Source organism: Rattus norvegicus, chromosome X (assembly GCF_021556685.1).
Source record: "Rattus norvegicus strain SHRSP/BbbUtx chromosome X, alternate assembly SHRSP_T2T, whole genome shotgun sequence".
Taxonomy (NCBI): domain Eukaryota; kingdom Metazoa; phylum Chordata; class Mammalia; order Rodentia; family Muridae; genus Rattus; species Rattus norvegicus.
Window position 1 is genome coordinate 105,315,641 of NC_141554.1, and position 27,673 is coordinate 105,343,313.

At 42.2% G+C, this 27,673-nt stretch overlaps 1 protein-coding gene across 4 annotated transcripts; it reads left to right on the forward strand.

The window, feature by feature from the left end:
• Window positions 1–922: 922 nt before the first annotated feature.
• On the forward strand, window positions 923–26,575 carry Srpx2 (sushi-repeat-containing protein, X-linked 2). 4 transcript variants are annotated; one of them, XM_087599843.1, is made up of 12 exons: window positions 923–1,293; window positions 1,457–1,508; window positions 2,939–3,152; window positions 7,625–7,705; window positions 15,778–15,969; window positions 18,177–18,353; window positions 18,625–18,751; window positions 19,457–19,578; window positions 23,169–23,438; window positions 23,724–23,857; window positions 24,780–24,901; window positions 26,087–26,575. In XM_087599843.1, exons 3-12 carry the CDS (start codon window positions 3,068–3,070, stop codon window positions 26,265–26,267), a joined length of 1,491 nt encoding a protein of 496 aa, XP_087455969.1. In that variant the 5' UTR covers window positions 923–1,293; window positions 1,457–1,508; window positions 2,939–3,067; the 3' UTR covers window positions 26,268–26,575. The 4 variants fall into 4 exon arrangements, with proteins under 4 accessions (XP_087455969.1, XP_087455970.1, XP_087455971.1 ...); NM_001108243.2 differs by having other exon boundaries at window positions 1,214–1,293; window positions 23,259–23,438; XM_087599844.1 differs by lacking the exon at window positions 1,457–1,508.
• Window positions 26,576–27,673: the final 1,098 nt, after the last annotated feature.

Sequence of the window (27,673 nt, forward strand, 5' to 3'; positions counted from 1 at the left end):
GGAACCACTGATTTTTTTAACGACATATCTAACCTATCTATCCCAGGCTATCCTGCAATACACTCTGTAGTTTAGGCTAGTCTGGAATGCCCAATTCCCCTGCATCAGACTCATAAGTGCTAGAACATTAGGTGTATAGCACCAGACCCACATAAACTGACAAGTGATAGAAATGTTAACTATGAGTACATAAAGGGTATAAGGTAGTCTACACTATGTAAGAGCAATGTTATTATCAGACAAAAGGACAAAGAAAACCTGCTCCCTTTGATGACTAGCCCTCTAGCCAAGACCTCTGAAAAACATCTTGGCAATAGATATCGCCTTGCCATGAATAGATTATTTAGATTTATTTAAAGAGCCTTTCAGAAAAGCCTCCCTAAGCATACTTTCCTTCCATTCATAGTAAGGGAAATTAATCTTAATTCTTCAGGCAAGTCCTTGGTATGCCTCAGTGGTGGAATGCTCACATGACATTCAAAAAGCCTCAGGTTTGATGCCCAACACCTTATACAAACACATGCATGATTTTTTTTTTGGTAAACATAATCTTATCAAAAAGTTGTAACCGAATAGAGAAAAAAAGAAGTTGGGTGGGTAGAAACGTAGGTAGGATCTGAGGGGAACTGGAGGAGGAGAAAATACTATCACGAATTATTATATCAAAAGACATTCTAACAGATCTAAAACAAAAACTTAGGTCATCAATGGGAATGTTTCCAAGTGTGTCTGACCCTTTATCACACATGTGACAAAGCAAGTGTGAATCTGAGAGGGGAAAAAAAGGAAGCATAGGAAAAATCTAGGGGAAAGCTAAAGTTAGTTACATGTGTCCCCTCTTGGGAACTGGTGAAATTCCCTTTCTTTCAATCCTGAGGTCAGGCTGAGTCATAAAAAGCAGTGTTCCTCAGAACACATCTCTGGAAGTCCTTTGGTAGTCATCACTCCACTCAGAACTTGAGACCTGAGACATTGACACTTCTCTCTTATGCAGCAGACGGCTCCAGCTCCTGTAATCCTCCTGCTTCTCCCTCCCCCAAATTCTCTTCTTGGGGAGGAAAAATTATAGCTTTGGGGATAATATAGCTTTAAGACGACTTTTGGCAAATGTAAATGTCCTAACATCTGGGCAGTGTTACCAGAATCCCAGAGGCCCTGACAGACCAGGAGTCACTGGTTCTAGGAATGTTAAAGTAGAAGGGCTTTTTTCCCCCTCGACTGATGAGAGGAGCAGAAAGCAAGGAGAAAGAGGAGAGATGAACGAGACCACAAAAATCAGAAAATAAAAAGCAGGTAAGTAAACTGCACTTAATTCCTCAAACTGAACTGTTCTGCTTCACAGCTGTGGAGAGTTCAAAAGACTCGGGACTCAGATGATAGAGCTGGAGGTGGGGGGAAGAGATTTTTTTTTAAATGAAATTGGATCATATGCTGTTTTCATTTGTGCTGGCTGCAGATGCATGTTCCTGCTCTTTTCTCAGCTTCCAGTAGAAGGATGGCTCCCTCCGGTGAGTCCAATTTCTCAGTCTGAGATTGGGGAGGAGGTGGGCAGGAGAGAGGTCATAGGCTCAAAAAGAGTATGGGGGCTGACACAGGAAAACCTTTCTTTATTCCACTGCAAAGGCGTTGGTTTGAGGCTGGATGTGGGAGAAGGGTCAGCGATGAGCTCATTTCCCCGGCTCTTTTTTAAATCTCCTTCTGTTGCCACTTGGTGCTTTAGTCCATCTATTTCCTCTACCTCCATCAGTTTCTTTTCATAAGAGCATAGCATTCCTTACTCTCACTTCTCTCTCTCTCTCTCTCTCTCTCTCTCTCTCTCTCTCTCTCTCTCTCTCTCTCTCCTACTTTATAGACACTCTAGATCTAGAAATCAAGAAGTAATGACTTGACAAATGAATTTTGGGCTTTATCCGATGTCCGTTTAAGGACTCTGCCCAGAACCTGCCATAAGTGTTTTTGTTTTTGTTTTTGTTTTAATGTTTCCATGTCTCAGACTGACTCCCTCTCTGAGCATGGTATTGCATCGAAAACATGTGGATGAATGGATGCTTGCTGAAAGGTCCAGTGGCTGTTGTACATTGATGGGCAGCAAGTTGTAGCAATGCTACTTGAGGTGTGTTTGTCCAGTAGCACTACAGAATTCTCTTGTCTCATCTCATTGCTGTGAAGCTTTCCCCAGAAAAGAAAATGAGATAGCAATAGGGACTTGTTGTGGGCTCACTAGGTGGGTCCTCTTCAATCTCTCTGTCTTCCTCCTAGCTCAGCAGGGCAAAGCTGGAGGGGTAGGCTGGACTTCAAAACAAGAAGTAACTATCAAACCACTGAGTCTCAAAACCCAGAGCTAAGAAAAGCACAGAGCTATAGTTACTGCTTGGGAAGCCGGAGAAGGAAAACACCCTGTCTTGTGTAATATGAAGTTAGTAATAATAACATCAAAACACACTGATTTTTCCCTCTGTGGCAGGCAATAATGTACACACTATTTTTCTTGTTCTATAGGTGAAGTACAGAGACCTAGAGAAGTTACCTAGTTTGCTGATTTGTCACAGAACTGGATTCATATCCAGATCTGCCTCACTGTAGTGCTGAAGGTCTTAAGCCATATAGGCCATGCTTCTCCGGGTTTGTGGTTAAGAAATGCTGAGTGGCCACAATCCCTTTGGATTTCCACATTCCCTTCTAGTTCTATGTGACTTTATGGTAGTACTTTCCTGGTCTTGGAACTTCCGTGTTCCTCCCTGTGACTTGGACCATGCAATATTTGCACTTGATGGCCCCATAGTATATTGAAGATTAGTTGCCTAACACCCCTTTCCTCCTGCTTGGAGAAAAGGGAACCATAAATCCAAAGAACACTTATTATGCTTTGAAGCAGAAAAGGTTTATGGTATAGATAACATGACTGGAATTGATGAATGTTAAATCTTCTTCCTCACAGATCCCATATGCCTGCTTCCTCTCACTTTTGGGAGTTCATAGCTGGTTCCACTCTGAAAGTCATTTCCCCTTATCCTGATACTTCTGCCACATAGCCCTAGTCTTGCCTTCTGAAGCTTCCCTGTCAAGGATGAAGACTGGTTCACTGACTCAAAGAGGTGCGCTCTTATTGCTGCTCCTCCTAGCACCAGCAGTGACACCAACATGGTATGCAGGTAAGTTCTGTGAGCTGTTGTCCATTCCTTCTAGGGAGGTCAAGAACAATACCAAGACATAGAAGAGGGAAGAACGAGATGACAATGAGAGATCCTTAACTTAGGCCAGAGAAAAACTGATCGATGGCAATGAACATAAACAAATAATAGAAGGGGCTGCCATTCAAGGCCCATGGGGCACCCTAGTAAGAGCTAGTTGATAATAGGTTATAACACACAAGCGAGAGAGGGAGACAGCATGGCCTTTGATGTGATGCTTCCTAGTTTCTTTCTTGCTTTTTCTTTTTCTTTTTTTTTTTCAGTTGCCCTTTTCACTTAACTTCCTGACAATTGGGGGGATTTTAGGTTTGACTGTGTATTTGGTTGGTTTGTTACATGTTTGCTTTCTACACATGGGATTAAATTTAAGAGTCTCACAAACCTAAGTTCTCTACTGCTAAACTCTATCCACAGTCCACTGAAAACTCTTTAGAAAATGTAGTTTTAATAAACCAAAGCTTTATTAATATTATTTCTTCCCTGAGTCAAATATCCTCGTGAAGACTACAAAATAAAACTCAGACCATGTATCTTTTATGGAAAATATAAAGAAGACAGGCAGTCTACTAAGAGGGAAGAAGAATTCACCAGATTTCCCCCTTTCTTCCTTCCAGGGTTTACCTACAAGATTTGTATAGTCGTTTATCAGCCAGCAGGGTCAATGACAATGCAGGTTACATGCTTTGAATTAGGATTCCTCCAGTCCCTTCTGGCTGTTCCTTATTCAAAAATGATGTAGTTCTTTGGATTCTTGAATGTTTCACGCCTCACCCTTGGGGGACATAGGGAGCCAACAAGAGTGGACTAAGGAGGGGGGTAGAATACAATGGGAGACAAGGAAAGGATACTGAACCACCATACAGAGGATTTTGATTGCGTTCCAGTGGCTTTCAAGTGCTAAGAATATTCTGCGGCCTGTAGTGTCTGCCCTCATAAGGGCTGGAGAGAGTGGGGGGAATGAGACAGTCCTGACCAGTGGGGTTAGGAAAATATCCAGAGATGAGTAAATAACAAACTGCAACCACCACAGCCACAGTCATTGCAGCTAAAATTTTCCACATACCCCCAGCTCCTGGTAGAAGCCTTTGGCAGCAGCTCTGTTTGTCTGGAACAGCTGCATCCAGCTTTCAAACAAGTATGCGAGCTTCTTCCCCTCTTTGGCTTAACCTGGCTTTGTAGGAGGTAAAGCACAAGGGTTGACATTCAGCTGAAGAAATTCAAATTAAGCCCTTGGCAGAGCTCACACTGTTTGGGGTTAAAAGAGCCCAAGTCTTCTGGAGATAAATATGCAGCTGTTCTCCCCAAACACCCACTGGCTTCAATTCAAGTACAGAAGACCAAAATCTACTCAAAAGACCACAGAACTAAGGGAGTGGAGATCTGAGGTTCAAACCCCAGTTTTGAACACCTGTATGAAACTCATTAAAGCCAGAGACTTTTTTTCAGACAAGGCATTAAAAAGGAGTAACTTCATGGCTGTTCGCAACTCAGGCACTCCCCAGTTCTACATCAGTCTTTACCCCCAGTCTGCTTGGGAGGAACCCAGGCTGCTAAAGTCTCTGGCAGCCCTGTGAGCATTCTTAGAAGGCTACATGATATTTGGCGTTTTCAAGTTTCTCCCCTTAATTGCCAGCTCACTCTGGGTTTGTGTCCATTTGCCCATTTGTTCCTTTGTTCATTCAACAATTAAGTGTTAGATTTTGCCTATACCTCAAGGTCTGTTTTGTTCTTTGTTTGCCTTTGTTCTCAAATGGGAATGGTGGGAAGAAAGCAGCTACGTGTGGACTCTGAGCAAGTGAGAAACCGTGTCCAGGAATAATCAACGGAGAGTGGGACATTGTTAGGGAGTACACTGAAACCGAGTGGGTTAAAAATGTGTGCTGGAATATCTGCGTATGTCAGAGGCTCACACTGTATTTGTCATCAGAAGGCAGGCATTAATGTGTCTCTTAACACCATCTTTAATTATCCAATATCTTTCCAACCATACATCCACAAAAGGCTGGACTTAAAGGATCCCACTTGGCTGTGGAATTTGAAGGAACCCAGTAACAGAACACACAGTAAAGAAACCACCGATTGATGTAAAGGAGAACTGTTGCTCAGGAAAATGGAATGAGACAGAGGCTGTGTTCTTTTTTCCTAGATTCCCCAGTTCAGTATCCCAATATGTGCATAAAAATTTCAAAAGTAGGCAACCGGGCAACATGGGAAAGTTTAAGTGGTTAAGTGGCCCAAGCCCATTCCTGGTACAAAAGGAACCTACCACTGGTTTAGCTACCTCTGCACACTGGTGGAAACTATAATTATGTGATTGAATCTTCCCCTTAGTTTTCCCACATCCCCTGTAATTCTGGAATGGTATAAAATTCACGGTGGTCTACGGTCTCCTCACTCCACCCCATTGCCACAGGGGGAAAAAAATGCTACGCTGTAAGACAGATTTTGGTTCTTTATCACTTCTGGACATAGTCAAAACTCTGCCTTTATTACCATTTGCATTTTAGTATCTGAGTCCATAGGGTTCAAACAGACACGGGCTAGGAGGTCTACTCTACAATGTATTATCTAGGAAGCCTTGGGCAACTCCTTCTATTCCTGAGTCAGCTTCTGTGTCTTTATGTAGGAGAGCATTAATGTTGTGTACCCAGTTGAGATGCTATGGCAACATAATGAGCTAGCATATGCTCTACAGATTAAGAGCTAAGTTGTCATTGTCATTACTTTATCCAGACATAGGCCTGTGACACCCCTCTTTCTCTTTTGGTGAACAGCTGTTTTTCCCTGATGAACACTTCTTCACAAGCTAGCTCTGCAATAAGAGTGGGGAGACCCAGTACTTTAAGGAACCAAGCACATCTGGTCCCCTGTTTACGGGAGTTGTGAGGGATTGAGGCTAACACTAAACTGAAACAGCTGACGAGAATTCCATGCTGCACAAACATACCTCCCATGTGGTAAAGAGAACAAGAGGGGACCTAGGGAGGAATAAAGGGAAGTCAGAGAAACTGGAATGTGAAAAGAGCAAAACTGAAGAGAAAAGGGGAACCCTTTCCTTTGGAATAAGGGCAAACCAAGAAGGACATGATTTCATAAGGCAAACCTTCTATTTAATTCATCTCCATGTTTACTGAGTTGGACACCACCACCACCACCACCACCACCACCACCACCACCACCACCACCATCATGTCCAGAATATGCTCTCTGTGTCTCTCTGTCTCTGTGTCTCTCTGTCTCTCTGCCTCTCACTCCCCTCTCCCCTCCCCCTCTCTCTCCCTTCCTCCCTCTTTCCCCTTCTCTCCCCCTCCCACCTCCCCTCCCTCCCTCTCTTTCCTGCAGGAAGCCCTGTGCCTCTGCCCAAGAAAAGAAAGGCCACAAGCTTTTGCTCTGTGTTTACATAGGTCAAAGGGCTCCAGCTTTAAAGCCCAGCCCTGTCCTGTAAGCACACCTTCTCCTGGAACTGAAGAGTTATCTTAAGACTGCAACTAGGCTGGCTGCCCTCTTCCTGTGCATTCATGAGAGCTCGGGGGCATTAAAGAAGGTCTCCGGAAACTTTGCTATGGAAAGAGCTAAATTGTTTTCCAATTAGTTCATACTCATGCCCGATTTCCTGCGTCTGGTGGAACACACTGTTTAGTCTCCCAGACAGCCGCAGACCTGCCACTGTGAGGGACTGTGCCACTTAACTGAGTGGAAGAAGATAGACTGGGAATGTTTCCTAGTTCAGCAGCTCACTGCTAAAGCTGCTTCTGACAGGATTCACATGTGTGAGCCCTGGGCTCAATCAATAGCTTTGAGGAAGAACAAACAAAAACAAAAATAAACAAAACCTTACTCTGACTTCTCTTTTTATCCCAAGCCAGAATAAGGTGCTTATGAAAGCGCTCTTGTTCCCCTTTGCCCTTTAAAGCCGTCCCTCTGTCTTGGCGTGCCTCCCTACCAATTACAATCAGGTGCTTAATATGCTCTGTAGGCTAGTGAGAACTCGAAATATCGTTTCCCTGTGAAAACTGTGTACAATGTCTGTCACTGGAGAAGACACTTAGGTGCTATTATTTCCTCAGAGCTGGGACAACAGTTCATCCCCAGAGATTGGCTACTCACTAAAACAGTGCCTGAACTACATCAAGGGAATTGGGCGGTTTATAGTCAAGATTGGCAGAATTGATAAGTGGTTAAGGAGTTTGATGGTCTTTATTTTGAAAGTCTTCTAATACAACCAGTGAGCCCCTACCACACCTCAGCCCTCTGATGTTGCTCTCTGTGTACCTCCTATGATCAGGATCACCCACAGCCATTCAGCAGCTTTACAAATGACCTGGCAGCTCTATCATGAAGTGTCAGATCCCAAGGAAAAGACACTGGTGAGGGTACTTGGAAGTACTTGAGTGAGAAATGAATATACATCTATATTTTCCTCCTCATCCTAGGCTCAGGTTATTCTCCAGATGAAAGCTACAATGAAGTATATGCAGAAGAGGTCCCCGACACCCGTGCCCTGGACTACAGAGGTAATTCTCATTGTCTCTTAAGCTCAGGAAGGATGTTTTCTGGCCTAAGATCTGGACCTTCCCAGAAACACCATCGCACATGCTTAGCTCATATGTGTCAGAATTAAGCACAGAGAATCATGAAGATCTCTGATTTTCTTTGCCATTGTTTTTCTTTTGCCTTTCTTTGCTTTTAGGTAGGTGCTCTAGCACTGAGCCCAAGCCCTCTTGTTTTGTTCATTTCTTTCTTGAGACAGGGTCTCGCTATTTATCCCTGCACAGTTTTGAACTCAAGATCCTTCTGCCTCAGACTCCTCAGCGCTGGCCTTACAGGTATGTACCACCACACCCAGCAGGTGTGCTATGATTTCTAATTACAAATTTGGTTACGGGCTTGCTGTGAGGTTTTACCTCCCTGGCCTGAAGGGATCATTAAGTATGGACTGAGTATCGGCTCTATGCCTATTCCTGTGCAGGGTAAGCCTATGGGGAACACAGGGAATATATCCGGGGTTTGCCCCCTCAAGGAGATTGCACTCTGTTGGTTGTGAAGTGAGAATAAAATTAACACATGTAGGGTGAATATGTGAAACTGTGTGGCAGCCATAAATGAACTAGGAATATAAGAATTCAGGCAAGAGGTCATGCATGAAACATGACATCCAGGATAGGCCTTGAAAATGGGCAGATTGTTATGGAAAAGGTTATAGACATTTGCCAAAGCAGATAGCCAAAGATAACAAGGTAAAGCAGATTTACTGCACTAAGAGACTAGGAAGAGATCACACTGACTTGAAGGGATGGAATATATGGGTAGAGTAGCAGAAAAGAGACTTGAATAGAAAGAGTGAAGTAGAAAAGGTCCCATGACTTACGGGTCCTTCCAAGGAGAGTCAGAAAGAATGCTGCCTAGTATTTCCTGAGATGATAGCAAGTTAGGTCATATGATGTCTAATACGACTTTAATTTATGATTCTCTCTGCCCATGCTTTCCTGGACACACGAAAGAGTTTATCTGTTATACTAGGAGCTCTAAAGGGTAGTCGTGTGATTTTTCACAGGGGGCTGACAATGTCAAATATATTTTAGAACACTAGGTTATTTTGTTTAGAAATAAGGGTTAGAAGGAGAGCCTGAGTTGAGGCGACTCCAGGAATCAGATACAGTAATGTTATGTAGAAATATTTGAGTCTAGGGGCCAATAAATGTAGAGTGAGGATGGAGCCCATAGGAGCCAGCTATGGAGCTCAATAACAGTGAATTCATGGAGTGTAGATGGCTCCCCTGTGTTTGACTCCAAGCACCTCAATAAAAGGATATATTCCACAGAAGTTGTAAAGCAGATGATAAGATTGGGTGCACAAATGCCTGGAAACATCCATTCTGAATACCAAGGAGGACTGTATAAACCATTTCAGAAAGACGAACTTAAAAAATTATGCTAGGAGCCACCAAGATGGCGCAACTGGTAAAAGAGCTTGCTGCCAAATCTGACAACCTGAGTTTAATTCCAGCATCACACGAGATAAGGACACACAGACACAACACACTTGTGAGTACTCAAATGTCTACACACACACACACACACACACACACACACTAATTTGGAAGGTTAAGTTTTGTGAATATGCAACTTAAATAAAAAGGCTCTCTGAAGAGAGAACTAAGGTCAAGCCTTGGAAGCCATTGGTAGATGTGTGTAGAAGAGAAAGATACATCAGCGAATGAGAGTTAGTGGTCAATATAGAAGAAGACTATCTATTGGGAATATTACAAGAGCTACAGAGGAAAATTTAGAAATCTGGAAAGTATATGGGATCAACTACGTGTATTGCAGAAAGATCAAACTGAAGGATAGGAAATATTTTAGTTGCTGAGGTGGAAAATGGTGCTCTTTGAGAAAGTCGTTCCAGTAGGGAAATGATCCAAATGGGGTTCTTCCATCGTTCAAGCTATTCTTTCTTGTCTTCTTTTTTACTGCTACTGGTGCACAATCACTACCTCTGACTCTAAGTCCCCTGCAGCCTGTCTCCCCATTCACCCACATATCTGAGTTGACACACCACATCTTGAAAATGATAGTTCTCTCTTGATCTCCAAATCATATGGCCTTGAGCTTTAGTCTCCCTGGTCTCTCAAGCAGGAGTAAGCACATCCTTTTCTTCCTGGTTCTCCTTCCTTGGATCCCATGGTAATTTCTCTATTCTGATCATAGTTGAAGCCAAGGTAGGAAAATGCAGTGTGGGTAGTGATCATAGAGAGAAGAAGAAGGCTGGGCTCTGAATGTCGGGCATCCCTGACATAGCTCCAGAGCTGCAGGACTGCATCTCTAACTCTGCCAGAGACGTCTAAAAGAGAATTCTTTTGTCTTATCTGATAAAAAGTTCTACTGTAACCTGACTGTCCTACTTCTATTTTCTGATAATCCCACCACCGCCCTCTTAGTGACTCAGACCTTGAAGTACCCTAGTGTCACTTCTAATAACCCCCAGCACGTTTAATTAACCCCCTTTCCTCGTCATTTCTTAGTAGTCATTCTCCAAGACCTATCATTTCTTTAGTACATGGGATTAGACTTAGTATTATTTCATACATGGACAAAGGCTACTGTTTCCTAATTAGATTCCCAGGCTCAATTTCTGCATTCCCCTAATGTAGTGACCTAGTAAACCAATTTTAAACCAAAGTCTAGCTCTGGGTCCTAGTCTGACCACTTTTTAAAACATTTCCCCATAGGAAATCTGTGTTTTAGCTAGAGTGGTATACTGTTTTCCCCCAATGTTGATTTAGTACACTGGGCCATTCCTTGACAACTAATTCTTTTTTTTTTCTATTTAATGTATCCATTTATTTGGAGGGAGTGCGCCACTGCACACATGCAGATGGCAGAGGACAAGGTGTTGTGAATTAAACTCAGGGCCTTGTGCAAAATGTTCTACCACCCAGCCATACTTCCAGTCCCAGAAGTACTTTTGGAAGGGTCTAGCATCCCCAATATTACCCCTTACTGTCTCACTGGTTATTTTTAAAAGATCAAAAAACCCTTTAAATACCTATATGCCACACAATAACATTTGCCTTGGTGTCGAGTGTCCAGTAGGTGTCTTTGGAACTTGGTATCCAGGCCTAAAACAAACTAAACAAGGTTATCAATGATGCATGGAAAGGAGGGGCCAGGAAAAGTACAACCTGAGGTCCTGGCCTCCCTTGTAATCTCTTTTGTGTCTTGTATCCATTTTCTCTGCAACTGTACCATTTAAAAACTTCCTACAGTTTAGACGTGATAGCTCCACATGGAAGGACCGAAAATAGACACCACCGTGTATTGATGCTTCAAGACAGGTGAGACATTGACTCCAACCTAGACACTGATTTAGAGAACAGCATTCCGGAGAGTGGGCATTTCATGGGTAGGATTCTATTTGCTTCTCATCACAGGCACATGAGGCTGCTTTATTATCTCCCATTTTACACACCAGAAAACTAAGCATAGGGAAGGCTTATATTGACAGAAGTTAGCAAGGCAGAATGGGCATTTAAAATGAGGGCTGTCTGACCACAAAGCTTATTTTATGTCTTTCATTAAAAATGTAATTTTTTTTAAGATAAAAAGGAGAGGTAACAAGGAAAAGGGATGGTTTCCCTTATTTTAGGGAAAACTATCCACATAGTTTAGTATTTTTTTCACAAACCTTACACTTTCTGCCATTTTCTTACCAGGAAACCTGCCTGGAGTCAGAAACTTTAGTCTGGAGGTGCAGCCTTAGCCTGCCAGGTGGCTAAGCAGCTACCTCAAAGCTTGTCTCAGTCCTGAGCAAACTTGTAACTGCCTGGGTTACCTTGAGTTTACCACAGAGAAGGTCTTTTCCTTGTTGACAGACTTTCCTGTCCTTGTATGCCCTAAAGAGAGAGGCCTTCAAGCTTCTTAACATTGGTCAAGCTATTACCATGTGCCACTCATAATACTAAGTGTTCCATAAATGTTATTCCATTTAAATAAAGTGCATACTTGCTTTGTTATGATATGCAAAGATTTCAGAAACATATTCACTTCAAAAAGAGAAGTTAGGACTGTGCCTATAGGTCAGTGATAGAGTATTTGCCCAACATGCATAAGGTCCTGGGTTTCATCCCAAGAAACACAAAATGTAAAGCAATGCTGTGAACAATGAACACAATATGCTCGCACTTGTGTCAAAAAAGCAACAAAAAGTAAGACACTATGCAAGGACTTGTATCTATAAACAAACTGTTACCATGGCCCTTTGGAAGGGGAATATTGAGCATAGGCATATGAGAAAGACTCAGAGGAGACATTTTACTATATAGCTAATTGCACTTTGGATTCATAAAACATGTGGGTGGATTAATAGATACTTCAAAATGGCAGCTGCAGTCGCAGGTCTTATACTTAGATAACCCATTTCTAGACTAGACAAAGCTTGGGTTCCATCCTGCCTATGCCCCTTACTTCCCAAGGAACTCTGGGAAAGTCCCTTCCTCATCTCCAAAATAAGGATGAAGACTGCATACCTCACAGGGCTACTGAGAGAACTGTATGAGATGGACGTGGAAACGGAAGAACGATGCATAAACAGGGGACTCAGTATGGTTACATTTCCCATCAGACATTTCACCATGCAGCATTTAACCACAGTCTTAGTTTCAGTTGCCACTGGCAGTTTTTATGTACAGTTGTTCGACCAGTTACAACTCTCTTGAACTGTACTGTCACTTCTTTTGTATTTCTTCATCTTCTCCACATCAGTGGTTTGGAAAGCATAGTCTGTCATATGCCTCACTGATTTACACATATCTATCATCATCCCGGTTCTACCAGTCCGGTGGCCCTGCCCAGAAAGGAAATCAGGTCATTCTGGAATAACTTGTTCTTGAGTGCTCCCGCTGGCTCACAAACCTCACCTTGAAATGTTCAAGAACACTGCGCTATCAGTCCCATCAATGGCACCAGGCTATACTACCTAGAGACTACCTTCTCCCTTATTTGAAAAATTAGTTTGTGGTTTTGCCCCTTTCCTGTCTCCAACATTCTGTCCTTATGTCACAATTCTTCTGGGCTAGCAATTTAAAAAAAATTCATAGAAGTATATATTATGTGTTAAATGAATCCCTCCCTACCTCTGTATCCTCCCATTTCTCACCCCTCACTGCTTCCATTGTTCCCCTTAGATAGTTCCATTTGTACCTGCATGCCATAATTCTCTACATCTGTATATAGTCTACAAACCACAGACATTTTTTTAAATGTACTCTTTGTCTTTTGAGACCAGGCCACCAAACTTGAATTTGTTTACAATAGCTGGGCTTCCATCACTCTCTCTGTATTGATTCTGAGCTTTGTATCTCTGACTTCCATTCCTGTTTCCTCTACCAGTTTCAATCTGGTGTGTCTTTCCTTCACAGAATATGAGAAACAAAAAGAACAGACGTGCTTTTAAGGTCCCAGGCTCCCGTGTACGACTTTGTGATATGTGCTGTGGCTTTGTAATTACCAGCTCTGCACAAATCTAGCACTTAAGCGACATTATGTAATTTGGAGATGGTGTCTCCAGATGGCAGACCCACCACTGCCACTGACTTAAACTAATAGTAGTTGGGGAAGAGTTTTCCCTCTGTCATCTATCTTTTTTTTTTTTAAAGATTTATTTATTTATTTTATGTACAGCATCCTGCCTGCATATGTGACTGCAGGCCAGAAGAGGGCACCAGATCTCATTACAGATGGTTGTGAGCCACCATGTGGTTGCTGGGAATTAAACTCATGACCTCTGGAAGAGCAGTCAGTGCTCTAAACCGCTGAGCCATCTCTCCAGCCCCCCTCTGTCATCTATCTTTATTTTCCAGTTGCATGCAAACAGAGGCCCTACCTTTTCATTTCTTCCTTGACCCGCTGTTATGTGCTTTTGGTAAAAGTTTCCCACATCCTTGTCCCTCTGATTTGAAAATCAAATAACCTTATATCGTCCTTTTTGCCTTCCAAATTCTAGGCAAACAGATCTGTGCTATGCTGTGTGGGAAAACTTGTGCAGTCCACCATGCAGTTGTTTCTCTGTGTCCCTCTAAACGCTGACCCACATGGAGCAAGTAGTTGTGGTGCATACCTGTAATCCAACACTCTGGAGATTAAAGCAGGGAATCGTGAGTTTGAGGCCAGCATGGACTATATATAAGCAGACGCTATCTCAACATATAAATAAGAACACGGAACCAGTGGAAGGGTCAGTTCTTTTGTTACCAGTAAGGCATCTTTATGATAGAACCACCCTCTAAACCTATGTGTTCAATACTAAGCTGGGATCAGACATTCAGTCCTCATCAGTCTGCTTTGTTCTCTCTCTAATGAATATCTTCCATGTTTTTTTTTCCATTGTTTTAAATTTCATACAGCAGAATGTACTTTCTGGTATACAGTTCTTTGAACTTTGACCACTACATAAAGTAAGATAACTACCACCAGAGAACAAAAACAGTCTTGTCTCCTCAGGAATGTGTACCATGCTGTCACATTGCAGTTCTCCTCTGTCTTTACCTCTGACATCTGGAAACTACTGAGCTGTACTTTACACCAATGGTATTGCCTGCGTATTTGTCATAGAAAGGAGTCATGTTTCTCTAGCTTCCCAAAATACACTTAGAATTCATCTGTGTTGTCACCTGTATCAGCACATTATTCTTATAAACATCTTTATACAGAGATAAACCCATTAGCTATGCTGTTCACACACAGAACCAATTTTTGACAATTACGAATAGAGGTACTTCAAACATCAGGGTGTAAGAGTGTGTGTGAACTCAGGTCTTCATTTCCAATGAGTAAACACTTTAAAATGAAGTCGCAGGATCAACTTTCTTTACCAGAAAGTATATAATGTCTCGATAAACTACTATTTTCCAGTGTGCCATTGTTTTTCTATTTCCCAAAGCAATTTGTAATTCTGGTTTCTCTCCATCTCCTTTAGCACTTTATTTCCATACATTAGACATCCTAAGGGGTTTATTAATGATTGCTCTGAGGTTTTACTTTGCATTTGTTTAGTGACTAATGGTGCAGAACATCATTTTATATGTTTATTAATCATTCATAGACCCTCTTTAATAACATGTCTCTTTGTATGTTTTGTCCGCATCTTTACTGTTAAATTTTTTTCTACATTTTATATTCTAGTCACTAGCCTTTTGTTGTGGATGTGATACAGAGTTTGCAAATATTTTCTCCCAGTGTTTGCATTTTCCTTGAAATTATTCATAGAGCAAAAGTTTTTACCCTTGAAAAGGTTCAGTTTATTGATTTTCTTTAATAATTTATACTTTTGGTATCATTTCTAAGACTTCTTTGCTTATGTTTGAATCCCAGAAATTTCTACTTTTCTATAAGTTCTGTTCTTTTGTTCTCAATGTAAATCTAATGTCCATTTTGATGAAATTTTTTGAGTAATGTGTGGGATTTAAGTTCTAGTTCTTTTCCTTCCCTGCCTTCTTTTTCAGCACCTGAAACTCCAATTTCTCTAGTATCCTTTGTTTTGAAAAGCTGTCTTTTCTCCATTGAATTGTTTTTACACTTTTGTCCAAAATCACGTTGACCTACTTCAGCCTGTTTCTGGGATCTCTGTTCTGTTCCAATGAGTTCTGTTTCTTCCCTTTTGACACACCACACTTTTTGCTGCTGCTGCTGCTGTTGTTGTTTTTGTTTTGTTATTTTTACTTTATTTTTTAGCTTGTGTTTTCATTACATTTCTCCTTTCCCTTTCCATATAACTCCTTCAAATTTATGGCCTCTTTATCTATCAATTGTTATTGTATACATATATGCCTTTGTATGTATACACACATGCACGTACACACACATGTGTGTACACACACATATTCCTAAATATAAGCCTATTGAGTCCATATAATGTTACTTGTATGCATGTGTTCAGGATTGACCATTAAGGCACTGGACAACAAATCAGTGTACTCTTCCCTGAGGAGGATCACCTCTCCTACTCCCAGCTTTACTGAGTTGCCTATAGTTACTATTCGTGTAAGGTTGATTATTGCACTTCTAGCTTACTTTTCTTTTGCTATTATAGTCCCTCGATGGTGTTACACATTGAATATCCAGGATGGAGAAGCCACATGCTACTCACCAAGGGGAGGCAATTATCACAGTAGCCTAGGCACACGTTGTGAGCTCTCCTGTGACCGGGGCTTTCGACTGATTGGACGGAAGTCAGTACAATGTTTGCCAAGCCGCCGTTGGTCTGGAACTGCCTACTGCAGGCGTAAGTTGCATGTGAGCATATATATATATATATATATATATATATATATATATATACACATATATATACACACACACACACACACACACACACACACAAATATGTGTATGAGAGAGAAGTTAGCCTGCTGGCCATGAAAGGCATATACCTGGAGGCTTTATGCTGTGAAATTTGGCAACTTTCCATAGGCCTCTGACAGAGCCTTTCCTCTTCCTGACATTGTGGTTTCTATTTCTCTGTATGTGGTGGTTACTGTCCAAGTAATGTGGATATTTAAGCCACAGCCAGGCCACTCTGACTCATAGAACCCAGGAATGTGTGTAGGAGGATAAGACTTGGCCATGAGGAACTGATCTAAGCCTGGACCATCTCTTGCTGCTTCCAAGGATGTGTTCCAGACTCCTTCCCACGTGTGGTCAAGGGTCATTAACCTTCCTAGCCTACAGCCTTAAAGGTCTTGCCAGTAAAGCTGATGAGACATCTGCTAGTCTTCATTTTCTTCTTAAAGTAGAAAAGAATTCCCAATAGCGTGATATGAGAATACCAATATACACATATCTTGCATTCTAACTCACTTCATCTCCCAAAGCCCTACTTCTTATTCAAACTCTTCAGTCTTTTGGCAGCAAGATTTGTCTTTCCATACGTGGTCAGCACACACCATTTGGATGACATCCATATGCATGAGGTGCTTCAGGAGCTCACTCAGCTCCTCGACTACCTTTAGGTTGCTAATAGGCTAATGGGATCGAAACTTAAATGTATGCACATGCATGTTGCACACCTGTAAGCATATGGACTGAGTATTTAGAGATAAATGAACTTGGCAAAAAAAAGAAGCTATGGAGGAGAGAAGAGGTTGGATGGCCAAAAAGGAGTCACTACAGTGACTCTTCAGGTCATGCTAAGTAAATTGCTTTAGGACTTAAGCCTCATCGTTTCCAAAATTAATTTGACCTGAACTGACAAAAAAAAAGATATAAGGCTATGAATTATCAGCATAAAGCTAGTCAAAGCATAGAGATGTACCCATTTCCATGAGGTGGCTATTACAATTGAGTCCTGTCTTTAGCTTGGACTTTCCTCATGGTTGAATCTGCTCTTTTCACTGTCCCATAATACTGATAGATTCATCTGAAGAGACCTAGCTTTATCACTGGCTCTCGTTTCAAAGTGGTCATTTTTGGGTGTGATTTTTTTACATAACAAATGCAGGGGCAGGGGGGAAGAAAATTCATCAGCTCATCGTCAAGCTTCCTTTAGTCATGAAGAAAAATGAATAGAGCCTATATAAAATTTTTGTTAAAAGTCCTATCATTCAAACTCTATGTAGGACTTAGACAAGCTAAAGAACTGTGTGTGGCTTACTTCTTTCAAATATCAGTTATCCTAAACAAGACTAATGATTGGCTCACAACTATTCTATGCTAACAGTCTTTTTTTTTTGACCCAATTGGTAAGATATAATTGCCCACCCTAAACAGACAAAGCCCAGTACCATCCATCCCTTAAGAACATTAATAACAACCTTTAAATACATAGAGCAGAATCACCCTCTTGCTAACAATCTTGAAAGCACACAAATTCCATTTTTATTAAATATCACCATGCCCTCCAGACAGTGGCCTGACGCAAGAGGACTGAAAGCCAGGTGACTGTGGCATCCAAGTGAGCCTTGGCTTAACTGTGTCCAGCTGAGGAACTTTGAACATGCTTTAGGGAATATAACAATTGAAGAAGACCTAGCGTCTAAGGAACAAGAAACAAAAATGAGCCATTGCTGAGGCTTCCCTTAAATTGTCCTGTGAGGTAAATGTAGTCTATTGATTAAAAAATAATAACAGTAAGACTCAAAGAAATAAGGCAATGTCTCTAAGTCACAGAACAAGAGGTAAAGGTAGGATGCAAACTGAGGTCTCATTTTCATAACCATGCACTCAGACAACTGAAACAACTTACTTTTTTAGACCCCACTCTCCATTCCACTCAGATTGCTTTTTTACTTTGTAATAAAAAAATTTAAAAAAAAGACAATCTGAGGGAAAAGTGGTTCCATAAAAAAAATGTTAAGGGCAGACTGGGTGAGATTTGTATATTCTCTGTTGAACATACCCCCCCACACACACACACACTCTGTGGTAGACACTCCTGCACCCTCTCCAGATAGTCCCATAGGGTGCTGAACTTACTGTTTGGTTCTCTCTTAGAGATGAGGTGCCACACACTGCCATTCATCACTAGTGGCACCTACACCTGCACCAATGGAATGCTGCTTGATTCCCGCTGTGACTACAGCTGTTCTAGTGGCTACCACCTGGAAGGCGATCGCAGCCGCATCTGCATGGAAGATGGGCGATGGAGTGGAGGCGAGCCTGTATGTGTAGGTAAATGCCAGTAGCTCCAGTTATTCCGTTGCAAAAGGTGATCTGGCATTATGTTCACAGAAGATGTGGAATTCTAATGATAGAATTATTTTTCACTGTGACAATACAGTATGGGCATAGCATTATCACCTACAGAGCCAGGCTCCTTTACCTCTCTTTGCTGGATGTACGTGAACTCTTGTTCTTTTACCAACCCAGTGGTGTGTGATATTGCTTCCATGAGGGAAGGCAGGAGATCTATAAATCCACCTTTGATTTTTGACCTTGGCAGACATAGATCCACCCAAGATCCGTTGTCCTCACTCTCGGGAGAAAATAGCAGAGCCAGAGAAACTAACTGCTCGAGTATACTGGGACCCACCCTTAGTGAAAGACTCCGCTGATGGTACCATCACCAGGTGAGCTTGAGTCACTCATGCCTCTTGTATCCCCAGTAGATTCTTCTAGTTTCCCAGTGTGGTTCTGTTGTCCACTTCTTCCCTCTGAGTATCCAGCCACTGGTGTGGACCAGGTGAGGAATAATGGAGCAAAGTCCTGAAAGGGTGGGTCAGCAGGATCCTGGTCCAGCAGTGAATTGGGAGGGGTCTTCTCTGAGGATTTCAGTGTTACAGCTCTTTTAGACAACATTGAGTGAGACAGCTGTCTTAAATGGTATTCAACGAAAGAGTTTGTATTCTTTATTTGGGGTGAACAAGGACTACATAAACCTCAGAAAGTAGGAAAGGGTTCTTCTTAAGGTGAAGGTTGATTGGCTGAGGCTTAAGGTTCTGGGATACCTCGTTTGCACAGAGATGCAATCCAGGAAGTTAAGCCTATAATTTCACCAAGGATTAGGTGACATTTCTCAGTTAGAATGTAGGGGCTAGGCTCCCCAGATAAGATAGAGAAGAGGAAGCCCTGCTGGGAAAAGGAGTTTGTTTTTCCATTTAGCACGGAGCTCAGGGGAGCTATCTAGACATGGTAGACTATGACCTTTAAATAGCAGGATCTTCCAACCCCTCGTGATCAGATAATACAGGCTGGGTCTGAAGATGTGCCTCAGATCTTGTCCTAACTATCTTTCCCTTAGTTGTTCAGTAACTCCTTCTCCCTGTCTCATGCAGGGTAACACTTCGGGGTCCAGAGCCTGGTTCTCACTTCCCTGAAGGAGAGCATGTGATTCGCTATACTGCATATGACCGAGCCTACAACCGGGCCAGCTGCAAGTTCATTGTAAAAGTACAAGGTCAGAAGGGGTGGGGGGAGCTCTTCCTTGTATACACTGTTCAAATTCCTGCTCTGCCCTGACCTTCAGAAACCCATGACAGCTATTTCCTCCTTTTTATATTGGGGAAAAGCCAACTTCGTCAAACAAACAAATTCATTAAGAAAACCTACACTACTTCGTCACAAAATTGTTCTATAAACCTTGATTCTCCAACAAGACTTTATTGTCCTTCTAAATCTAGATAACATTCACAAATAGTCTACATCTATTGCTTAGTATTCAAAATAATCAAATCTAATCAGTTGTCGTGTCTATCTGCTGAAATGATAACGTTGGTGGCCTACTGGTCCCCTTACCTGCTTCTGGTCACATAGTTTCACTTTGTTTTTTGTCATCTTTAAAATAATTCATGCTTATAACTAGACATTTGAAAATTTAAAAAACAAACAAACAAACAAACAAACACATACAGGTAGAGTATCACATGCCTTAATTCCAGCAGGTGAAGCAGGAAGGAAAAGGCGAGTTCCAGGTTAGCCTGGGCTAAGTAGCAGAATGCTGCCTCAAAACAAAATTAAAGCAACACTTAAACAGTGTTTAATAATTTATTGTACCCATCTTCTAGGGCCTTGTTGGTAACATCTTAGTATTTTCCTTCTAGTCTTTTCTCTATACATACTTGCAATGTGTAATTGAAGCTCACTCTTTCTACTTTTCATTAAAACACAAATAATGTTCACATGTTCTTGAAAACCACGTCCAGAATCAGTGTACTAAAAATATTTCAGAATATATTTAAGCACAACATATAATTCTGCTCTAAATCTGTATCATGGTTGGTTTAAACAGCCTCTCAATCATAGTCTCATCTAACATATACACACTTAAAAGTGAGTGTGACCAAGTATGGTAAAATCAGCACTTGGGAAGCTAAGGCAGACAGATAGTGAGTTTGGGGCCTCTTGCGCCCCACCCCACCCCTAGAGAATCCTCTTCAGCCTGTGCTATATTGATTGTGAATCAGGTCTCATGAGAAAGAAAGTCATTCTGCAAGTCATATTTACACTGGTTATCTATAAAAGTCTACAAACATAGATGACAATATTCTGTTTTATACATTTATACTCATCTGATGACTCTATGTGTGTGTATGTGTGTGTATGTGTGTGTATGTGTGTGTATGTGTTTGTGTGTGTGAATATGTGTGTGTGTGAATGTGTGTGTGAATGTGTGTGTATGTGTGTGTGTGTATGTGTTTGTGTGTATGTGTGTGTATGTGTGTGTGTATGTGTGTGTGAATGTGTGTGTATGTGTGTGTATGTGTGTATGTGTGTATGTGTGTATGTGTGTGTATGTGTGTGTGTGTGAATGTGTGTGTATGTGTGTGTATGTGTGTGTGTGAATGTGTGTGTGTGAATGTGTGTATGTGTGTGAATGTGTGTGTATGTGTGTGTATGTGTGTGTGTGTGAATGTGTGTGTATGTGTGTGTATGTGTGTGTGTGAATGTGTGTGTGTGAATGTGTGTATGTGTGTGAATGTGTGTGTATGTGTGTGTATGTGTGTGTGAATGTGTGTGTGTGAATGTGTGTATGTGTGTGTGTGATTGTGTGTGTATGTGTGTGTATGTGTGTGTGTGTGAATGTGTGTGTGTGAATGTGTGTGTATGTGTGTGTGTGTGAATGTGTGTGTGAATGTGTGTGTGTGAATGTGTGTGTGTGAATGTGTGTGTGAATGTGTGTGTGTGTGAATGTGTGTGTGTGAATGTGTGTGTTGTGTGTGTGCGTGTGTGTATGTGTGTGTATGTGTGTGTATGTGTGTGTGTGAATGTGTGTGTATGTGTGTATGTGTGTGTATGTGTGTGTATGTGTGTACGTGTGTGTGTGAATGTGTGTGTGGTGTGTGTGTGTGCGTGTGTGTGTATGTGTGTATGTGTGTGTATGTGTGTGTGAATGTGTGTGTATGTGTGTGTGTATGTGTGTGTATGTGTGTGTGTATGTGTGTGTATGTGTGTATGTGTGTGTATGTGTGTATGTGTGTGTATGTGTGTGTATGTGTGTGTATGTGTGTGAATGTGTGTGTATTTGTGTGTATGTGTGTGTATGTGTGTGTATGTGTGTGTGTATATGTATGTGTGTATGTGTGTGTGAATGTGTGTGTGTATGAATGTGTGTGTATCTGTGTGTATGTGTGTGTGTATGTGTATGTGTGTGTATGTGTGTGAATGTGTGTGTGTGAATGTGTGTGTATGTGTGTGTGAATGTGTGTGTATGTGTGTATGTGTGTGTATGTGTGTGAATGTGTGTGTGTATGTGTGTATGTGTGTGTATGTGTGTGTATGTGTGTATGTGTGTGTATGTGTGTGTATGTGTGTATGTGTGTGTATGTGTGTGAATGTGTGTGTATGTGTGTGTATGTGTGTGTATGTGTGTGTTTATGTGTGTGAATGTGTGTGTGTATGTGTGTGTATGTGTGTGTATGTGTGTGTGTATGTGTGTGTGTATGTGTGTGTATGTGTGTGAATGTGTGTGTGTGAATGTGTGTATGTGTGTGTGTATGTGTGTGTATGAATATGTGTGTGTGAATGTGTGTGTGTGAATGTGTGTGTGTATGTGTGTGTATGTGTGTGTATGTGTGTGTATGTGTGTGTGTGAATGTGTGTGTGTGAATGTGTGTATGTGTGTGTATGTGTGTGTATGTGTTTGTGTGTGTGAATATGTGTGTGTGAATGTGTGTGTGAATGTGTGTGTATGTGTGTGTGTATGTGTTTGTGTGTATGTGTGTGTATGTGTGTGTATGTGTGTGTGTGAATGTGTGTGTATGTGTGTGTATGTGTGTGTGAATGTGTGTGTGTGAATGTGTGTATGTGTGTGAATGTGTGTGTATGTGTGTGTATGTGTGTGTGTGAATGTGTGTGTATGTGTGTGTATGTGTGTGTGTGTGAATGTGTGTGTATGTGTGTGTGTGAATGTGTGTGTGTGTGAATGTGTGTATGTGTGTGTGAATGTGTGTGTATGTGTGTGTGTGTGAATGTGTGTGTGTGTGAATGTGTGTGTGAATGTGTGTGTTTGAATGTGTGTGTATGTGTGTGTGTGTGAATGTGTGTGTGTGAATGTGTGTGTGTGTGAATGTGTGTGTGAATGTGTGTGTGTGTGAATGTGTGTGTGTGGGTGTGTGTGTATGTGTGTTTGTATGTGTGTGAATGTGTGTGTGTGATGTGTGTGTGTGGGTGTGTGTGTATGTGTGTATGTGTGTGTGTATGTGTGTGTGTGAATGTGTGTGTGTGTATGTGTGTGTATGTGTGGGTGTGGGTGTGTGTGTATGTGTGTATGTGTGTGTGTATGTGTGTGTGTGTGAATGTGTGTGTGTGTATGTGTGTGTATGTGTGTGTGTGTGAATGTGTGTGTGAATGTGTGTGTGTGTGAATGTGTGTGTGGGGGTGTGTGTGTATGTGTGTGTGTATGTGTGTGTGTGTGTGAATGTGTGTGTGTGTGTGTGTGTGTGTGTGAAGCATGCTTTTAAAGACTACAAACCTGGATTTGCATGTCAAGTTTAGTTCCATCTGGCTACTGAAAACTCAGAAAAATCTATTCATTTGGATTATCTCAAGTCTCTTGTTCTAGAAACCTGAAGTGGACCCTTTCGGCCTTCCTGACCATGAGAGATATCATAACCCCTAACTTGACCTTCTCCCTGGCAGTGAGACGCTGTCCTATTCTGAAACCACCACAGCATGGCTACCTCACCTGCAGCTCAGCGGGGGACAACTATGGTGCGATCTGTGAATACCACTGCGATGGTGGTTATGAACGCCAAGGGACCCCTTCCCGAGTCTGTCAGTCAAGTCGACAGTGGTCTGGATCACCACCTGTCTGTACTCGTGAGTGAAACTAGGAAGGGAGTGACTAGGCATGTTCAGGGGCACTCTGGAAGACCTTCCATGGCCTAGGGGCCAACTATCAGTGTGTGGTATAAGAACAGAGATTCTATTTTAAGGGCCAACACTCCCCCAAAGAATACTTATAACTCAAAAAAGAGCATAAAATATTCAGGTTTCCCTCTGGAATTCACCTCATGGAAGGGATGGCAAGAATGTACAAGACTGGAATTCCTTCGGGATGAAGAGGAGGGGCATGTTCTGACTGACTATATGCTTCTGCCCTAGCTATGAAGATTAATGTCAATGTTAACTCAGCTGCTGGCCTCCTGGATCAGTTCTATGAGAAACAGCGACTCCTCATAGTCTCAGCTCCTGATCCCTCCAATCGATACTACAAAATGCAAATCTCTATGCTGCAGGTGAGACCTACTGCCTCAGGATGGCTTAGTAAAAAGTTTACTCTGCCACACCAAACCTACATCTCCCTACTTTTTGTAGATAGTATTTGATTCATTTTATCATTACGTATATTGGTCACATTTTAAATAGTGTTTTGTGGAAAAGTCAGTAAGTATGGCATAGTAGATGTATTTTGCAAGGAACTGGATGTAGGCTGGGAATGGAATATACAGGGGCTTATAAAACAGCTATGGTCAAATATAAATATTAAGAATAAACTACATGTGTGTTTCCAAAGGAATTTCACTTGTATAATAAGTGCTGGGTAAGTACCACATAGTGACTGGCATGGTTTTACACATATACAACTAATTCTCGCAACAACCCCTATGATGTCTGTACTGTACTATGCCCCACTGAAGACTTGAGGAAACTGAAACAGTCAGATTTGGTGACTTGCCCCAGATCACTAGCTAGTACGTGGTAGAGCTGGGACTGAAGCCAGGCTACCTAGCTCCAGGTCTGTGCTGTCTTTCACCATCAGTACCTAAGTGCCATGATATCGCAAAGGAAAGCAAGGAAGTTGCATGGTGAATTTACCTGATGAGTGGGAGAGATAGGGAGGTAGGAAAAGACTGATAAAAAGACCAGACTAGGTGGCTGTCAACAATTTTCTCTCTTCTATTCCACATTGTACAGTATATTTCAGACAGTTAGGTAGAATGAAGAAAACGCTTTTGTGAAGCCAGTACTTCAGGGATGAGAGGGAAGAGGTTGTACAGACCTCAAAGTATTGTGATCACTTGATTCCAAAGGATTGTGTGATTGGTGCAGACACCCTTCTTTTTCTATGTTGCCTTAATGGAGTCATGGGGTGGAGGGTTAGCCAAGCAGCCTAAGAATGTAAATACTATTCTATTTAATGTTTTCTCTCCCTCCCAGCAATCCACCTGTGGATTGGACCTGCGACATGTGACCATTATTGAGCTGGTGGGACAGCCACCTCAGGAGGTGGGGCGCATCCGGGAGCAACAGCTATCAGCAGGCATCATTGAGGAGCTCAGGTGCAGGCTGCGAGGCTGTGGGGCAGGGATGGGCAAGGCAGACACTAGCAAGCAAGAACAGGGAAGCAGGCAGATGTGAATTAGTGTCTTGGAGGCATTTCTTGTGTTTGAACTCTTATAGCTAAATAAGGACAGTGGTTCTCAGCTCTAAAGGAACTAAACAGAGCCTTAAAATACACATAACCAGGCTTTATCTCAAAGCACAGACCTGGGCTTTCATAAAGGCACCTCAGGTGACCTTGAAGAGCCACAACTGAGAGAGACACAAAGGATTCTACTCCAGACTAGAATCACTAGGAAGCTTCTGATCCCCTTGCCTATGCGCTCTTCTGTTTACTTACAGTCTCCAAAAGAGAAAAAGGCATCTTTGGTCACTGAAATCTGAACTGTATCTATCTGTCCCTCATGAAAGAGACGGTTATAGGTAACAGGTGGTAGAAGTTGACTTTTCTCATTATCTATCCATTATCAGCCTTACAGTTCCCCCAATTATACTCAGGTCCAATAAAGGCATCAGTGTTCTCTGAGAAATAATACCTAGCTCTAGGATTCAGTTTCAATGGGGACAGAACAATTCAGGGCAGTTAAAGAGACTAGAAAATACTGAGGACAGAGACTTGCAGCTACAGATAGAAGAGTTAAGCACAATTTGCTAATCAACCTTAGAGCTCCTAGGTTGGACGTGCATGCAAGTCCTAAGTTCTCCAATTACATGCTTCCTGGAGTTGCTCCACGTGGGCTGTGTGCAGTATGCAATATTCTTCTTCCAAGTGGAAAACACAGCGAAGAAATAACAGGCTATGGTTAGGAGGGGAAGGTAGACCTGAAAGGCTACCAAGACTAGAAATGCAGCAGAATAAGACTGAACCCCCAGTGAACTAGACTGTTGGGGGGAGGGCGGCAATGGGGGGAGGGTGGGGAGGGGAACACCCATAAGGAAGGGGGGGGATGTTTGCCCGGAAACCGGGAAAGGGAATAACACTCAAAATGTATATAAGAAATACTCAAGTTAATAAAAAAAAAAAAGAAAGAAAGAAATGCAGCAGAAAATAAGCAAAAGAATTTGAGATGGTGGTAGCAGGGGTAGAAAAAGGAGTGGCAGAGCTATGAAAGAGGAGAGGGTAGTAGTACAGCCTTGTGGCACTTGGACCAAGGTCTCACACCTCTCTGAACTGCTCTGTCTAGGCAATTCCAGCGCCTCACTCGTTCCTACTTCAACATGGTGTTAATTGACAAGCAGGGTATTGACCGGGAACGCTACATGGAACCTGTCACCCCTGAGGAAATCTTCACATTCATCGATGACTACCTACTGAGCAACCAGGAGCTGGCAAGAAGAGCGGAGCAGAGGGATGTTTGCGAGTGATCTTGAGCCAGGGTGTGGCTCTCCTAGGAAGCTTAAACTGAGGAGGAAATGTTTTCCCACACCATTGGGAGCAGCCCTCGGGTGGGGGAGAGGTTTGCCAATTCTAGGACATTTCCAGGCATTATTTTAGGGCAGATTATTCATTTCCTTAAGCAAGTGTCCACTTCGGGTAGCACTGGAGGAGCTTCGAAAGTAGGTCGGGACTGAGGATATGTCTTGGGCAGTGAGTTGTAGACAGAAGGTCTTCTTCCTCTGACTGGAGCTTTCCAAAGTCTTTCAAATAAGTAAATCCTAAATTCATTCCTTTACTGTTGTAAATGGTTCCTCTACCATATGGTAACAGCAGAGGGCAGCATCGCAACAGACAAGCAGGACACTTTGAACAAGAAAAAATAGATTTTCCTCACAGTTAATTGTGTTAGGAGCAGGAGAGGGGAGACTATGTTCTACAAAACAAAGCTGCTAGTCTCCCCGCTACCCCCTTCCAGGATGCTGGGCTTAAAAACAATGCTCACTTGAAACATTTCTTCATCAAGAGCTAGAAAAACCTTTTCTCCAGAGGGAGTTTGGGAAGCATCATCTAGCCACAGCAGCTCCTAGATGATCCAACTAGCTTGTGGGCAAGAACTTCCGCTTACTGAAGTGTTTAATACCCTGGTGATGGCCCTTCGTTAGAGGATTCTGCGGTCGACGAACAGGATTGGCTCTAAGAATTGGGGAGATGGCTCAGATGGTAAAATGCTTGCCATCAAGCATTGAGACCTGAGTTTGATCCCCAGAACCCATGTAACATAACCAGATGTGGTGGTTATGTGTGTGCTTGGAATCTCAGTGGAGAGGTAGCGATAAACAGATCTGTGGGGGTCACTGCTCAGCAAGCAGAGTCTAATGGTGAGTACCAGGCCACATAAGAAACACCATCTCAAAGAGCGTGGTAAATGGCATAAGAAAAAAAGCCCAATGATATCTACATACAGGTACACATATGTGCACTTACATGTATACACACACACACCACCACCACCACCACTACCACTTCACAAAACATAGCAGAAAAACAAAATGGATAACTTTATGCATTAACTTCCTCTGCTACCCACTTCTAAAAGAGAGCACCGAGTAGGTTGCTACAGTAGGTCAAGGTAAGGAACAAGGCCAGAAAGTAAACATGAGGTTGGGCTTTAGGGAAATGGAGCCACACTGATCCCTGCTCTTCTGCTCTTCCTTTCTTTCTTCCTTTACCATGCACCCTTTGTCTCCCCCACCCCACCCCTGCTCCCCAACTCCCTGCCCTTGTATGCCAAGCACTGCTGCTAGGAGCACTTCTGGTGTCACACAGAGTGTTTCCCTAGAGTTTGATACAAAACCTTCTTCCCTTGCTTCTGAGAACAGTCCTTTATACAGTA